This window comes from Eutrigla gurnardus (genome assembly GCF_963514095.1).
Source record: "Eutrigla gurnardus genome assembly, chromosome: 7".
Classification (NCBI taxonomy): domain Eukaryota; kingdom Metazoa; phylum Chordata; class Actinopteri; order Perciformes; family Triglidae; genus Eutrigla; species Eutrigla gurnardus.
In genome coordinates this window covers 17,666,018-17,681,933 of record NC_139921.1, presented here as the reverse complement: position 1 = coordinate 17,681,933, position 15,916 = coordinate 17,666,018, and the positions used below count along the sequence as shown (strand labels likewise).

The following is a 15,916-nucleotide window of genomic DNA, read 5'->3' as shown; positions in this document are numbered from 1 at the left end:
AACAAATAGTTTCTTTAGATGACATGGAGCTGTAGATGTTCAAACTGGTCACTATCTCTGCAGGTTTAGGACTTTTCTCCTGCTGTTGAGAAAACAATCTTTACTCAAGGACCACTTACTTGCTTTTTCTGTGGCTTTTAAGAGTAAACTATAATGGTCAACGTGTACACATAAATGACAACGGAGCAATCTTGCTCTGGTGATGAAGACCATGTCATATGATCAAAAGTCCTGGTACAAGCAAGTTAGTGGACCTTTCTTTTCCAAGGTCAAGAACTGTCAAACTCACTGTGTCTTTACTTCATAGAGGTTCTGTTGCCTTTTTTAAGGCGCGTCTTTGTTGGTTTCTTGTTCATTTCATTGAATATGTCTTCTTCTGAGCCATTGCATTCAGTCATTTATTTGTTGTACTTTTATGGAATTGATGGCATATTAAGCAAAAGATTAATTCTGTTTGCTCCATTTCAAAAGGAATCTAACTCTCGTTTCATGTTCTATAAAACGGATGAAAGTTGGCAGCAGATAGAGAGAGTGGTCAATGCAGAGAATCATGAAGTAAAATTTATTTGGGACAACAACAAAAAAAAAAAAAACATCAAAGAGCATCTCAAAATTTCTGCCAATGGGTTTCTCTTCCAGAAGTTTTCTTTCACAGATCATTAAACTTACTTGCCTTTGAAAAATACTAAATAAAACGTATTAGGGTATTCTGGGCTCTAATGGCCATACAAGGAGGGATTGTCCATTTTCATTCTTAAGTAGTTTTATTGTAGCCTGTCATGTCTGTTCATATACTGTCGGCTTGGTCTATTTGGAGGTACATTAGCTTTCCAGACACGTCCACCAGTTTATGCTCTCGGTAATGAAATGTGTGTATCATAAGTACTTTATTTCAAACTGTATGTGGGCCTGCTGTAAATGTGGGTTGTTATATCTCCAAGAAGGTTGAGGTTAAGGGAAAAGACCGCGTTTGAGATTGATCTCTGTCAGCTGTGTTGTCAACGAGTTTTCATCTGTCAAAAGTGAACTGCTGTGATCTGAAATTAAAATGAATCCAGCTCAATCCACTCATCTTGTGCCATGACCTCCTTATTGCTCGTCTCTGCTGCGGTCTGCGATGAAGGGTTTTTAAGAGGCAGTGAGTCGCCCATTTCATGTGGTTAGTAGTAGCGCAAGAGTGAAAGTGCACATGATGCTTTCAGGAAATGTGCTTCACGAAAGGATATTTTGTTTACAACGCTGCTTTAGGACTAATGTTAGACTATTTAAAGGAATCATTCTAATTTTGGAAAATGTGCTTTCTTGCAGCGAAACTAGATGGGAAATCTTGTGTGGTATCAATCACATCATTTAACTCTGTGCATGTTTCCCAAAATGTCTAAAGTCTGACAAAGTGCACTATCTTATACAGGAGAGGATTAGGGCCATATGAGAATTTCTTTAATCTTTAATCTCTTTTCTGGGAAAAAAGTCAGAATACTGAGATTAAAGTCAGATTAAATAAAACAACAACAAAAAAAATACACTGCTGAAGAGAGTTATTCCCTTGACTGTCCCTCCGAAGATAATCATATAAGAGATTCCCTCATTTATCAGAGCTGGGGAGAGGTGGCTAATTAATGCAGGTGCATGTTAGCTTAGTGTGTGAAGGAGTGTGTCTGCATACAAACTAGCCTCGGGACAAGTCTCTGTACATACTACAGGCCCCATTGCTCCCTGAAACCACATCTGAGGGTGGTGGGGCAATTAATAGTATGAACATCTGCTTTTATCCAAACCACATTGGAAAGCAGTAGCATCAGATTACCAATGGTAGCCGGTCCAGCAAAGCGGTGTATTACGTTTCTTTCAGGGAAACATCTCATTATTCTACATTATTCTAAGAAAACGCCATGCCTGCCATTATATACAGTGCTTCTTAATTGCTAAGAGTTAAGAAAGATCCTTAATACTTCCGCTGTCACCCAACTGCTGAGAGAATGCTTCTCTGTGAAAGGTGAATTCCTCTGGGTGCACGGTCAGTCACCTGCTTTCTCCTGCAGATGCTTAGCATATTGTCACTCCCATATGGGTTCATTCAAGCATACAAATGTTGCTCAGTAAGTTGGTGTTGTATAATATTTACATGACATTTTGGCTCAAAGTAGTTATAAGAAACTTAATCCGTGACCTTGGAAATAACAAAATGACCAGAACGTCCATTTAGAAGCTTTCAATCCCGCCATTTTTTTCCCCAGATAGAAAGATCATCGCTGACTTTTGGAACAAAAGTTAATTTAATCACTGATCACGCATTCATTCTCAACCAGTTATCTAATACCAGGTGATGCAGGACATTTACACAATGTCTCCACAGCCGGCGTAGCAAAAGCAGCAGAGGAGCCGTTTCAGTGCTCCATCTGTGTCTACACAAGATGCGTTCAGGCACAGTAATGAGTGCAGGTCACCCACGTATTGGCAGCGCTCCAAACCACAATCATTGAAGCTACACGCATCGAACAGAAGACATAGACTAAAAGCATAGAAATGCACTTCGGATGTACATTTGAGCTTATATAGCTTGTGTGAAAAATAGGCCGCCATGTAGCCGTCAACACAGGCTGCATGGACTCAAATGCAAATGCGTGTGTGAACGTGTTTTAATCTGCAGCTGAGAATAATTTAAACAAATATACTATTTCTTAGGTTGGAGTAACATTTCCTAAACATTACAGTGCCCAGCTGGTTGTAATGAAACTATATAGGCTATTTGTTTTTTATCGATTAACACCTTCATTTGGAACAAGACAGAATATGGAATTTAGAAAGTATTGAGGGAGCATGTTTCAGTCTTTTCATGGGATTTATCATGATCATAAAATATATGAATATGCTCATTCCCACTAGGCTTGTGGTGCCGACTCCAGTGGCTATCGGAGCGAACCATCTTAGCCTGACCCCGCACACAGACTCCTGTCCACTCCTCGCTCCTCTCCACGGTATGATTGAGGACGAGTGATCGAGCATCGCAAAGCCTTGCTTTCCTCCTTCATCCAAAACACATGCACACATGCACAGACATACGACTCTGGACCACCATCACTTAACAGTTGCCATGACAACGTTCAATACCCCCTTCATTCCAAAACACATGGCTGACTTTCTAAAAATAATGCGTGTTGTCTTTTTCCTCGCAGACTCCCCTTCAGACGACGACACCCTTCAGAGCAAGGTAAGGCTGTAGAAGTATAGGTACTGATTGGTTCATTAATACAATAATAAGACTCTCTTTTAGTCGGTAGCTTGATGGTTTTTGACCTGAGAATAGATCGGGTCAGTCTCCATGAAGCCCAGTGACTAGACACCGCAAGCTCAGTGTTGTTCCGTCGGCTGGAGAGAGACATGGAGCATGGAGCCAGCATAAATACAGCAGACTCTCAGTGGGACAGAAAGAGGATACTGTGCAGAGAGATGGATTAAGGCCATGTCAGCCACTGCTCCAACCGCAGAACAGACAGCCAGCTCATGGATGTGACTTTTACAATGATACAAGCAAATTGTATACATGGGAGAAATGAGCTCTGTGTTTACGGAGAACTCATTACAACAACCCTCCCTTCTCCCCATCTCTCATTATTATGGCTTCACCATACAGGACACGCACGCATGCTGATAATAAAGCAGGAACGCGTGCTAACATCTACAAGGATTTGACTTGTTTTTGGAGCTTTTTTTTTTTTTTTTTTTAATCAGTCCACATTGCAAAAAAAAAAAAAAAAACGTCAATTTCGTGGAAGTCTGTAAACAATCTTGCTGTGACATTGTGCAGTTGCATGAGTAAGTGGGCTGATGTGAAGTCGCCCTCATCTCTGTAGCCAAGGGCGATGAGCCATTCGGCGCTTGGGTCTTATGCAACGCTCGGGGATGGGCTGTCAGTGGGAAGGAAATCAGGCATTGTGTGATTGATTTCAAACGCTGACCATTGTGTTGCATCCATCAGTTCTGTGACAAACGATCCGAGAGCGAGAGGAAAACACACTGACCTCGTTTTGCAGTAAATAATCCACATAAGATCACTTTATTTAGTCTCAAGTAAGCACACAACATGTTTTTAAAGTGTAGGATGGAATCCAGTTGACAAAGAGTGCGTGCTTGCATCGACTCTAAATACTACTGTCTGTTTTTGGTTGAAGGATAACTAGGTGAAGTCATCGCTGTTCAATAGCAGCTGATAATGATGAGGTAGACAGTGACACACCCAATATGTACAGAGCTGGATGTTAACGGGATAACATGTCAGTTATCAGTCATGCCTGCTAGAAAAGACCTAATGTCAGGTATCTGAAAACAGAGACGTGGAGAACAACAACCTGCATAGGGCTGCGTACTGATACCAAGAGAAAAATCACTATCAATACACCACATACACAGTCAGTTAATAAACATTACACTTGTGGCCTGAAAAGGACTGTACAGAATCAACAGACTATGCAGGGATCAAATATAAAACTCTGCTTTTGTAATTTGCTGTGAGGAATGAGGATTGCACATTTAGAAGTTGATGATATATAACTCTATTATATTAATGAAATGACACCCACTCAAGGTAATATATCTGGAGGATATACTGTATGTCACATTTGCAGAAAAAAAAAAGAGTCAATGTTCGTTACCAACGCATACATTTCAGAATATAAAAATAAACTTTATAAATGTAAACTCATAGACCATAGCGATAATAACCAAATATATCAGCAGCTTGGATTTACAGTTGTATGGTGTTATTATCTAATACTTGGCATTATGACCATGAATGTCAACAGTTGAGGATGATAATACAGTGTTATGGCAGCAATAATAATGACACACATATTGGCTAGTGTCAGCACACAATCATCATCAATCAAATTTGTCTTTTCTTTTTTTTTATATATATAATCCAAAATAAATATTCACATCCAGCTTCACTTCCATGTGTTGGAGAAACACTCTGCTCACCTTCACCTCTAAATCTGAGGTAACACCATGTAAGTAGCCACAACAACACAGTTCATAAGCACTACTGAGATAAGAGACGACAGCACACGGAAACGACTTTATGCTAACAAAGACTAGAAACCGATGGCAAAGAAACAAAGGTGTTAGAATTCCTCAAAGATGCCCTTTACTCTGAAATAATGAGTTAACATAACAGTCCATTAGTTAGAGTTTAACAGTCAAGCCTATTAAAATAACCACAACCTCTACTGAGGAGACACCATGTTGTGTAAGGTGCACATGGATGCCTTAACAGTCATAGATCTCTGAACAAAGCTATCAGAGAGCATAACAGTTCTTGTCAGTAGCTATTGAATATCATTTTTAATCAACACGTTGTATGTTAGATAACAAAGTCACACGCAGGAGTAGGTGCAATGATGTGTGAGATCGATAGAAAATGCAGAATGATTAAAGGTGATAGGACTTTCCTCCTGTAAAATCTCATTGCTTGTTCCCAAAACGTGGAACATGTTTTGTACAGCATCACTGTGTTCCAGTTAGATAGAGAGCTGCCACGCTGGCCACAGTAACCGCCACAGTCTGACTAGTGTGTGATGCCTAAATATAATATCTCGTGTTTCACAATTGTGCAACTCTTTTAAGATACATTGCAAAAACCACTACAGCCACTGTTATTTGAGTAGATATGTCAAAGCCATTATATATAAAGAGACTTATCCTTGTTGCTTTTTGTGTGAGGCCCTTGGATTACAGGTCCAGACTTAGATGAACCAAAGCAGGTTGGCTCGGATCCTAACAGCTGTACAGCATCATTGTCTGGTAGCTAAACATCCACGGCAAAGAAAATAAACTCTGCAATTGGTCGATTGTAAAGTGTAATCACACCATACGTTTGCTACGCTATGCAATCTCACTCAAAGAGCAAATGTACAAGCGGCCAAAGCCACAATGCTGAAAGTGTCACAACCTTATTCCATGGCAACCATGTTGAGTGATTCGACGGCGACTGCTCCAGGAGCTCCCACTGCGCGGCTCAGTCGGCCTTGTCCTCGCCGTTTTTGGCCCACCCTCGGCTCATGGCTGCTACCACAATGCTGTACATGTTGAGCCAGGCTTGACGCATCGCTGCCGTGTAGCCCTGGCCCAAACTGCACTGTAGCATGTACAGAAGGGACTCACCCACCACCTGTAGTCCAAAACAAACACAGATAACATTTAAAAATGCACAGCTCATTCACTTGAAATTGAAAAAAAGCTTCTTTTTTTTTTAAACGTGGTCCTACAGCAAATGACTGTGTGTTGACTCCCACCGCCTGATGCTTCCTCCCAAGGTTGAGAAGAAAGTCCTCCAAAGAGTGAAGGTCATCCAGGTGGCTGACAGCTGCATCAACCACAAGCATCACCTGGCATCACGTGTACAGATACAGAGAGAGAGAGAGAGAGAGAGAGAGAGAGAGAGAGAGTGTTCGATGCTGTGCACACGTAGGAACTGTATGCTTGTAGCGGTGGCTGTGGTGAACGGAGCTCACCTTGGTGACATGGTCCAGGAACTCGGGGCTGGAGAGGCAGTCTTGTGTGGAGCCGCAGTTTGTCGTGTAGTTGAAAAGAGTGAGGAGCGCAGGGTCCAGCTCAAACAGTCTACCACAGACAAAACACCACACTGTTCTATGGGTGTATACACACAGGACATGGGGTTGCCTCCCAGGCACAAAACCAATCAATAAATTATACATCGACGGATCTCCCCTGCTGGTCTCTGATTTAGCGGCAGCTGTCTCAAAGTAAATTGTGGATTATTGCAGTCTGTCGCCAAGCAACAAGTCAAGCTTTCGGTCCTTGCACGGTGAAAGTGTGCAGCGAAGGATCTATAGCTTAATTCTCTCTCCACACCTGTGCTACATATTCACATGCATTCTTAACACTGCAGCTTTTACATAACACACAAAAAAAACAGCAAGTCTTTAGGTTAAAGTGATCAGAATTGATGTTGAAAACTGCACAGAATAACAATGTTTGATTCTCTTACAAGTCACTCTGCTGCCTAATTCCATTTGAATCATGCTAATTTGTGTGATACATTACCTGGAAAACATGACGACACCATGAGGAACTTTGTTCTTGCCCAGGCTCTCCCAGCTGCCTCGTATCAGCTCCTTGTCTTTCCCTGACAGCTTCTCCATCCTCCCTCAGGCTGTAAACACGAGGCAAGTTTTTCTAGAGGGTGAAACACACAACTCCTCTACAGGCTTGACTTGAGGAAAGCCATAACACTGAAGTTAATCCACAGACGAAGCGTCCGCCAACCCACCTGGAAAACAAAAGTGTAGCGTTAAGTGAGTTCAGTTGATCTGTTAGTCATGTTTCACATATAAACAAGGGGGACACGGCTGCAGGAGATATGACTCCTGGGCTTAGAGATGCACAAACATACTGTACCTTCTTGAGGTCAGCCTTCTCTCTGAACTTCTTCTGGTGCAGCGAGGCTGAGGGGTCTGTCTTTCTGTGTGTGCGTCTGTTTGTGTGTGAGAGAGAGTGTGTTTGTGTGCATGTGCACTTGCTCTCTCTATCCCAAGCCCCACGGTGCAGTCAGGGAGACAAGTTCTGCTACGCTCTTATCAGACACACTGGCTGCTATCTCTCTCCCCTTCTCGTTTGCCTCTTGATGTGCTCTCTCTCCAGCACTGGGGATATTATTCATGCCACTGAAGGAGAAAAAGAGGGATCTCTCTCTTCTGTTCTGGAGAGGCTGCAGCGAGCCACAGCTCCTCCTGCAGGTGAACCGAGGACTTAAAAACACACGGAGACTACATGCACAGAACTCTGCACACGCAAAACACGCACTGCACTTCACAAAATACTTCACACAGATAGAAACACTATAAAAAATGAACAACAACATGTATTTCATGCTGATGCTTTAAGGCGGTTGGATGTAAAAGCTAAGTATATACAGGTTTGAACCCAAAAACACAACTCCAAACCCTATATTAAATAGATTACTAATGGTTGAAAACAGGCAAGTCAAAAAGACAGGCAGGGACGATGAGGCAAACTTATCCAATAGGGGAGTAGAGAGAAGGAGAACAGGCAGGCAGAGTGGTCATAACAGGCAAATCTCAGGCAGTAAAAATGGCCGGTATATAAACTACTGGGCCGATGGGGAAATAGGAACAGGTGGGCTGGGGAGGTGAGGTGATGAGGAACGGCGGGAACACAGATTTTACTGTAGGGGAGGCGGGAGTGACAGGATCTGAAATGTCAGGAGAGTTAGTATATGGCAGGGGGGGGGGGGGAAGCAGACGGGCAAAATGTGAAGCTATGAATTGACATTGTGACAGTTAAGTCCATTTGAGGCCTATATCATCTATTCTAGGGTGTGTCTTCATCTGCCTACAACCCATGCATTTACAGAATTAAATGTGTGGGAATATCTCTATCTTAGCGGCTGGAACAATAAAAGACCTGAAGGCACCATCCTTAGTGAAATTACATTGTTCATCTGCTAAATAGAGCCACGCCTCAAACAGTGTGATCATAACATTCAGTGGCAAAGTGCTCAGCCTCTCATTGATCCAAATGAGCCGTGTTCCTTGCCTCCCTCGGCTTCCACACACACACTGGAGGCACTACAGTTTGCTTAAATAGATGTCTCACTCGGATATCATCTAACAGGTTGGGAGAGATTGGTTTTTTGTTTTCAGCTGTGCACCGGGGGAATCAGAGGTGCACAGCATACTCCTGAGGGACTACAAGGCAGAGAGGAGAGGGATAAACTGTTCCCATGACAACCTGATAGGATGGAGCCCTTGAAGCTTTGTCATGTGATGTTTGAGATCTCAAGGAAAGGACTGTGATGAATCTATAAGTACTATGTGGCAACATTTTGGCTTTTCAACTTAATTAGGTTTTAATTGCACAAAATTAATCATATGCGTATATTTTAACATTCAGACAGTCAGAGTGAGTACTGAGTACTGCCTGGCAGCACCAAATCGTATTGTTAGAGATGAACTACTTCATATTTAACGATGCCGTGATCTAAACTCATGCAAACATTGCCTGCGATCGCTTCAATGCATGACACAGTGGCCTATATAAAGTTATCATATGGTCTGTACTGGTCTCCATGACTACATTCTACTTATGATGAGAAACATATTCCGACATTCCCATGTTTTTTTTTTTAGTAAAGATTTATATCTGAATTCCTGGCAGTTAGCTGTCTAAGCACAAGTTTACAGTATTTGATGTGGCTCTATAGGCTTGCAGCGGTCCACTGACCTAGTCTCTATGACTGCCTTATGCACAGACAGGGCTATTTATTTAGGTGGCAGTGTGGCTGTAAAAATAACTGGGAACTATAACTCAACCATCGGAGAAAGGCCCATGTAAGGACACGACGCCCAGTGTCCTTACGGGACCTATCCGTCTAAAACATTTACATTTGTTTGACTTTATCTGAGCTGAAGAAAATACACATAAGAGCAAAAACAGATTACACTTCTTACAGTAAATGCGTCATCATATTTTTATGGCATATTTTTAAGATTCTTCATTTAGACTGAGTAAAAGACAAATTAATGTGACAGACGCAGTGTTCTCAACTGGTGTTCTCATTTTGTTGTTTTGAACTGTCGGTTCTGGTAACCAAGCCTTTCCACATCCTCTAAATTACAGTGTTCATATTCCTGAGCAAAATTGTTAAATAAGCATACATATTTATACTCAAAAGCATATAAAATATTAATTACTTATAAACACCCATTACTGTTCTATAAACTTGTATTTTCTTTCAGTTGGTGTCCTCAGTATTTGTCCAGTCCAGATGTTTTGTCATTTCATAATTTGTAGTTTCAACGATCAAATGCTTGGTGCAGATAGTTATCCGTGACATGATTCATTTTTGAGGACAGCGTTGTTTTCTAGAGGACAGGCCATAAAAATCTCTGTGCCGCCTGAATCTTTTTGATCATGGTATTTCTTCCCCTTTGGACTTCACGCTCTTCTCTTCCACATCTTCAATTTTCTCCCCGTCGGCTACATTTTCTTCCCTAAATCAGACATGTTGGGTTAGAAAAATGGCTATATTGTAATTACATCAAGCTTTTACTTGGCTACAGTATTTGTCTTTCTCTGCTGAAGACTGTAGCGAAAGCTCAGAAAATTATGTAATGTAATATGACCAAACCGCAAGAAGTCCTTGGCTCTCCAGCACCAGTGCTATTCATAATTTTACCGGACGCAGTGGTATTACATAGTGGATGAACAAAACTTACTAAATATATTCCCACTCTGCATACCTGCTGTGAATGTCATTCTCCGTGCTGTGGTCCTTGTCTGTATCGTCCTCAGAGCTGGATGATGTCGATGTTCCTCCAACTCCATTTTCTTCCACAAATAGCTCTTTAAAGCCGACTTTCTTCAGCTTGTCCCTGTAAATCTGCTCTGCAAGAGCCTTTGCATTTTTCTGCCGGTAAAAAAATAAATAATAATAATGCTGTGGGGGCACGTCGTTTAAAATGTGATGTCATCTTCACAGCTTACTATGTCACTCACCTGTTTGACCTGCTCGAACAAAAAAGGGCGTTCACTAACTCGTGCCTCCATATCCCGTAACTCCTTCGTGTACGCTCTCATCCTTTGTTGGTCAGCCTTCCTTCTCGTGTAAGAGAAGATTATAGTTTGAGCTACTGCGGCGGGCGTCTGTGGTTGTTGTGATGTGACTTGCAAAGGTTGCAACATTGCAGCAGTGAACGGCCTCACTTGACCAGTACTCACCGGTGGTGCTGTAGTTTGTCATTATACACTTCTTTCAAGCTGCTGTGTGGGTCTAGCAACTTTGCGTGGAGTGCCACTGTATTCTTCATGGTCTGGGATCTCGACTGGTACTTCTTCAACCAGTCGGCGCTCTCTTGATTCTTACAATCCTTCATCTCGATTGAATTTCTGTGAAGGTATGAAATATAATGCATGTCAGAGGATTTAACAATTGTGTGTGTAGGAAGTATAAAGAGGCAAAAAAGTCATGCAAAAATAATCCAAGTCACCTGATGGCCATGCAGCGCTTCCTCACAGCATCGGTGATGTATGTGGGGAGTGTGTCTGTGGACAGTGATGTTAAAGCCCCAAGGGACTTGCTTCTGCTGAGGTAACTCATTTTTGGAGTCTGTAGACGAGGGAGAAAATAATTCACACTTTTGTGGTAACAACTATTTAGTTTGACCCCATAATGCAACGACTTTTAGTTCATCAATATGTGGAAATAAATATGTATATTCACCGTGATCAAAGCCATATGACAACACATTATTTTTAGTTACTGACTGAAATGGGAAAGTAGTGCGAGAGAACTAGAGAAGATCAACATTGCCAGTTCATAAATAAATACATTGTGGTGGGAAAACACCCACTGTAAATAAATAGGCTTCGTAATAATGCTTTTCTGTCTTTCTTCCTTTCTTAAATGTCCTTTTCCGTTTTTGTTTGCATCAACAATTACTGTGAAAACAATCAAAACTAACACTGCACCAGCATAAACTGAAAAAGATAAAATGACAAAGGTAAACTGATGAGATACCGATGTCATTAGGACAACACGACTCATACAATATTTTTATTGTTTTGTTTTTTCGTTAAATCAAAGGAATCTGCCCAAAAATGATCATGGTTCATAAAAAAGATCTTCTGTAATTGTATAATTTGGGGGCAGAGTCACAAAATATATGAAAGGAAGACAGGAAGGCATGTTCATTGATTACAAAGTTCATTCTACAACTTGATTGGTGCAAAGTACTGTTATTCATATATGGTTACTGCATAATATGACTGCACAATTATTCCTACTCTGTAATGCACTTGTGAATTATCCACCCAGATAATTGCTCTATGAACATACATAGGGATGGACTTGTGAAATGAAAAGGCGTATACTGCTTAAAGTGAGGACCATATCAGGCGCTGTTGAAATGGGGCTGGATTTGAATTTAAAAATTACGAGGTGGAGATATTTTGAAATACAATGGTTGAAGGGAGGATAGTATCCCCTCCCTAAAGAGGACCTGATGTACATAATTCAAATAGCTGTACAGTCCCACAACTGAGGGGGACTGGTCTGAACAGCCAAATGATACATCTTTAACCAACTTAATCCCAAGGACACAGATTAGAAAGTAAAATATGACCAGGTCAAAGCCACATTTTAAGTAAACACTTGTTGAGAGACAACAGGAATATATGATAGTGTTGTTCAGATGGCAGAAGCCTTAGGGTAAACATGATTATTATGTTAGTTATTGTGCATGTGTTGCAATCATAGTGACATGATCTTTTTAAATGAACAAGGATTTAGCTGATCAGCACTGTTTGTCATCTACTGTAGAACATTAAGGCTTAGGTTTCCTACCAGCCTTAAAAAGAGAAGGGCTTGAATTGACTTGACAAAGTGGTGAGTGGTGGTGAATGAGTCTCGAGCCATGCATCAAACACAGTAATGTAAAACTAAAATGTGAATATACATAAATACATAGAAATAAAATGTTTGTGAATGTTGTTAATTATTTCTCTGACCCTTGCCTACCACAATTAGATAGGGGATTAATGAAATGCATATAAAATAATCAAAGCATAAAATTAAAAACTGGAAGAACAACTAAAAGATAAAATACAATTAAACCGTTAATATATTCATAACAAACAATCCCCTGTGTGGTAAAGAAAAGGTTTTACCTGTGAGTGTTCAGGGCTCATCCTACTTCGCCTCGGAGGGAGAGTTGATGTCCTCAAATGGAAGGGCTGACATTTGACCACATCTTTACTCTTTACTTTTCTGAGCCCCTCTGTCTGCAAGGCTTTGTGGAGCCTGCTGAAATCAGGGACCTGATGTATGATTTTTGGCTGGAAGCTGGGCCTCTCAGCCAGGAAGGCCAACTTCTCTTTCCTGGAGCGTGCAGCGGTGTGAAGTTTGGGGCTGACAGACACAGTGGGATTCTCATGTCGCACTGTTGTCTGAGTGGGGACTTGTCTGCAAAGCTCCCGGTCTGCACAGTATTACAATAGGGCGATAAAGAAGATGAAGTCATGTCACTGCATAATTCAATGCAATATATTCAATTTACACTTTTATTACACTCACAGAAATTGAATTGGTGTGAATTGATCGGTACATCTACACTGTTTCATTCAGTTTGGCCGTTACTATGAATAAAAAATGAAAATGTACAGACACATTGTCAGGGACTGCGTTGCGACATCACCAAATTTAACTATGAATTTCAGGAACATAACCACTAAAATAATTAAAAGTTGGGCAATTATAAGAAAATAGTTCTTCTTATACACAAACTTTTGTCAAATCTTTGACTTTTTCTTGAGATATACAAGCGAGTTGTACCTAATGTAATGACCCCGAAGCCTACAGACCAATATCCGGATCTGGGGCGTGGCTCAGTAGGAATGATGGCTGACATATAGGTTTGTGTGACTGCTCAGCTCTCTTACCTGCAGTCTTTCTCTCCTCTCTAGGTTACTTGGTTTGAGTGGAATGTGGTTGCTTTGTTTACACACGTTACTGATGAACTGACTGCACACTTAATTCAGCCTCCTTAAATAAATACATTTTACTTTAAAGATTCAAGTGTGGTCTCCATATTATGTCCTTCCTTTGAGCCGGGTTGTGACACTATTAAGGCATGTAAAAAGCTTAAAGGTGGAACAATCTAAGAAGGAAACATCACTCTTTGGTTGAAACACACAACTCCTGGTCACGTGCAACTTATGATAGGGGTCGCAAGCGGGCAATGCCTGGCTATAAAGGGTTATAAGCTACATAAAGATGGCTTTTATAATCTTGAGAAGGCAGTCTGCAAAATGACTCAATGTTATGTTACACAGAGACTCATCCATCTGTATATTTACATCAATTACAACTATCATACCAAACACAAGCCAGTATCATTCCGTCGGAAATGGAAACCTACCTTTTAGCTCAGAATCTGGCATGTCTTTCACCTCTTTGTGAGGAGGTTTCCTAACAGTAGAGGTCTTGCTTTTCTGGTCATGTGAGACTTGGCTTAACATTGCCATCAGCTTCTCCCTTTTCTCCTTTTCTCTCTCCTGGAAGCTGAAAGGTCTTTGAATGGACAGCAAGAAGTCCCTCCTCTGCTCAAGGCCCTGTTTCCTCTCCTTCTCCCTCAGCTCCATCATCTCCTGATAGAGGGGCTGAATGACGTGGCCGGGCACTGGACGAGCACAGAACTTCCTCTGACACTCAGCCTCAGCCTCCTCCTCTTTGCACAGCTGTGTTGTTTTAGATAAAGCCAACTTCTCACACTGTTGAGTCCTGGCAGGAGTCAGGGTTGAAACCTTGTCTGAATGATTTGTCCACTTTGAAGATACCCAGGCTGGAGAAGAAGACTTTGTGCTCTCTGATGGTCTGGGATGGTGCAATGTCTCTTTTTGTGAGGTCAGGGCAGATGTAGAGGTAGATCTCCTCATTCCCACATTTCTGAAAAGAGTACAGATCTTTTAGGAAATAGATGTGTTATAATTATGACAAAACATTAAGACATTATAGGAAACCTACTTGGCCTGATGTTTTAGTTCATTTCGATTACAGGACTCTTGGTTTACATCTGTTGACAGTAGAGAGTTCTGAGAAATCCTCCTCTCAAGCTGCTCATTCTGCCTTGTCTCTGTCTCCTGCAGCTGCTGCCTGAGCGCCTTACTCAGGGCCTTCAGCTGCAGTTGAAGTATTAACTCTGATCTGAGTCTTCCATCTTCCAGCGAGGCATCCAGCTTTGGCATAATTATCGGACAAATGCTGCGAATGTTTGTGAATAAAAGGTTATTTTCTTTTGATTAGGTGCTGAAACTCTTAGTCAATTCACCTATTTGCTTATCAATGGAAGGTAACTTGACAATCATTTTGCTCATTCCTTTTTCTTTAAATAACTCAGCAAATTACAACAAAATAATCAAATGTGATCTGTGACAAAATGAGACACATTCCACGATCAAATATAAGCAGGGAGATTATGTAAATATGTCCAGTCATTACTTTCAATGTGCATGTGCTTTTATTTCATTGTAAATTTTAGGTCTTTAGGTTCGGACAAAACAAGAACAAAACTTGTTTTAGTTCAGATATATCATTCTGGGCTCCAGGAAACTGTGATGGAGATTTTTCCATATTTTCTTTGGTTTATTTTTTTAGACCTAATCATCATCTATTTGAGAAAATTACAAGAAAAGAATTAAGATAAGATATAATGAAAATAACTGTTGGCTGCAGCTGTATGCCACGCCTTAAGCATGAGGATTACTATTTTTGTAAGGACAAGCAATTTGAAGACTTCCACTTGAGCTTTGGGAAATTATAATGGACATTTTCCACAATTATCTGCCCTTTCATGACATACATAATGGGAAACCAATTAATAATCAACAATGGTAAATAAATAAATCATCAGCTTTGTATTTTAAAACTTGCTAATATAAATAAAAAACACATCAAACTTGCTGACAACGCCACACCCGGTGTGTAAACGAGTTACCATGGTAACCAGACCTCAGCACTCTCAACATAAGGTTAACTAGTCGTGTTGTGGTTTAAGGACATGTTAACTTGTGCAAAAGCTCGTTATCAATACATATTTACTTTGCCATTATATTTAAATAAACCCATGTGGATTAATGCCTCATAAAAGTACATGTACAGTAATAAAGAGCGTCCAACCTTTGGGAAGCGTTTCTCGGCGTCGTCTTCCAAACGTAACTTACGTAAGCTAAACTAAGCTCTGTCAAAATACTGCAGCTTATTCGGTAAACTAACGACTTCTGTTGTTGAAATCAAGTTCAAAGAGCATTACAGAGCATTTACACCTGAAACGGTGTCTATCCAAGTGTCTTTTTACTGAAACTCTCTCCTCCGTTTTGGTAG

The 15,916-nt window shown here is 40.9% G+C and overlaps 2 protein-coding genes across 4 annotated transcripts; both read right to left on the bottom strand.

Annotated features, from left to right (window-relative positions):
• Window positions 1–4,071: 4,071 nt before the first annotated feature.
• On the bottom strand, window positions 4,072–7,608 carry ngb (neuroglobin). 3 transcript variants are annotated; one of them, XM_084013562.1, is made up of 5 exons: window positions 7,417–7,608; window positions 7,063–7,288; window positions 6,510–6,618; window positions 6,264–6,383; window positions 4,072–6,166 (listed from the first exon to the last, which is right to left on the bottom strand). In XM_084013562.1, the coding sequence occupies exons 2-5, from the start codon at window positions 7,158–7,160 to the stop codon at window positions 6,014–6,016; spliced, it is 480 nt and encodes a 159-aa protein (XP_083869688.1). In that variant the 5' UTR covers window positions 7,161–7,288; window positions 7,417–7,608; the 3' UTR covers window positions 4,072–6,013. The 3 variants fall into 3 exon arrangements, with proteins under 3 accessions (XP_083869688.1, XP_083869690.1, XP_083869689.1); XM_084013564.1 differs by having other exon boundaries at window positions 6,291–6,383; XM_084013563.1 differs by having other exon boundaries at window positions 7,063–7,171.
• A 1,311-nt stretch (window positions 7,609–8,919) lies between these two features.
• On the bottom strand, window positions 8,920–15,742 carry fam161b (FAM161 centrosomal protein B). The gene is made up of 9 exons (XM_084012996.1): window positions 15,713–15,742; window positions 14,561–14,797; window positions 13,956–14,482; window positions 12,706–13,016; window positions 11,028–11,146; window positions 10,759–10,926; window positions 10,537–10,636; window positions 10,281–10,447; window positions 8,920–10,031 (listed from the first exon to the last, which is right to left on the bottom strand). The coding sequence occupies exons 2-9, from the start codon at window positions 14,779–14,781 to the stop codon at window positions 9,950–9,952; spliced, it is 1,695 nt and encodes a 564-aa protein (XP_083869122.1). The 5' UTR covers window positions 14,782–14,797; window positions 15,713–15,742; the 3' UTR covers window positions 8,920–9,949.
• Window positions 15,743–15,916: the final 174 nt, after the last annotated feature.

Excerpts from the sequence above, each read along its gene's own strand:
- ngb (XM_084013562.1), bottom strand. The coding sequence starts at position 7,160 with ATGGAGAAGCTGTCAGGGAAAGACAAGGAGCTGATACGAGGCAGCTGG. Across the intron at positions 6,619-7,062 it reads GGTGTCGTCATGTTTTCCAG|ACTGTTTGAGCTGGACCCTG; the intron begins GTAATGTATCAC and ends TGTCTGTGGTAG. Across the intron at positions 6,384-6,509 it reads TCCTGGACCATGTCACCAAG|GTGATGCTTGTGGTTGATGC; the intron begins GTGAGCTCCGTT and ends ACGTGATGCCAG.
- fam161b (XM_084012996.1), bottom strand. The coding sequence starts at position 14,781 with ATGCCAAAGCTGGATGCCTCGCTGGAAGATGGAAGACTCAGATCAGAG. Across the intron at positions 10,637-10,758 it reads GACAAACTACAGCACCACCG|GAAGGCTGACCAACAAAGGA; the intron begins GTGAGTACTGGT and ends TTACACGAGAAG. Across the intron at positions 10,032-10,280 it reads GAGAATGACATTCACAGCAG|GGAAGAAAATGTAGCCGACG; the intron begins GTATGCAGAGTG and ends TGTCTGATTTAG.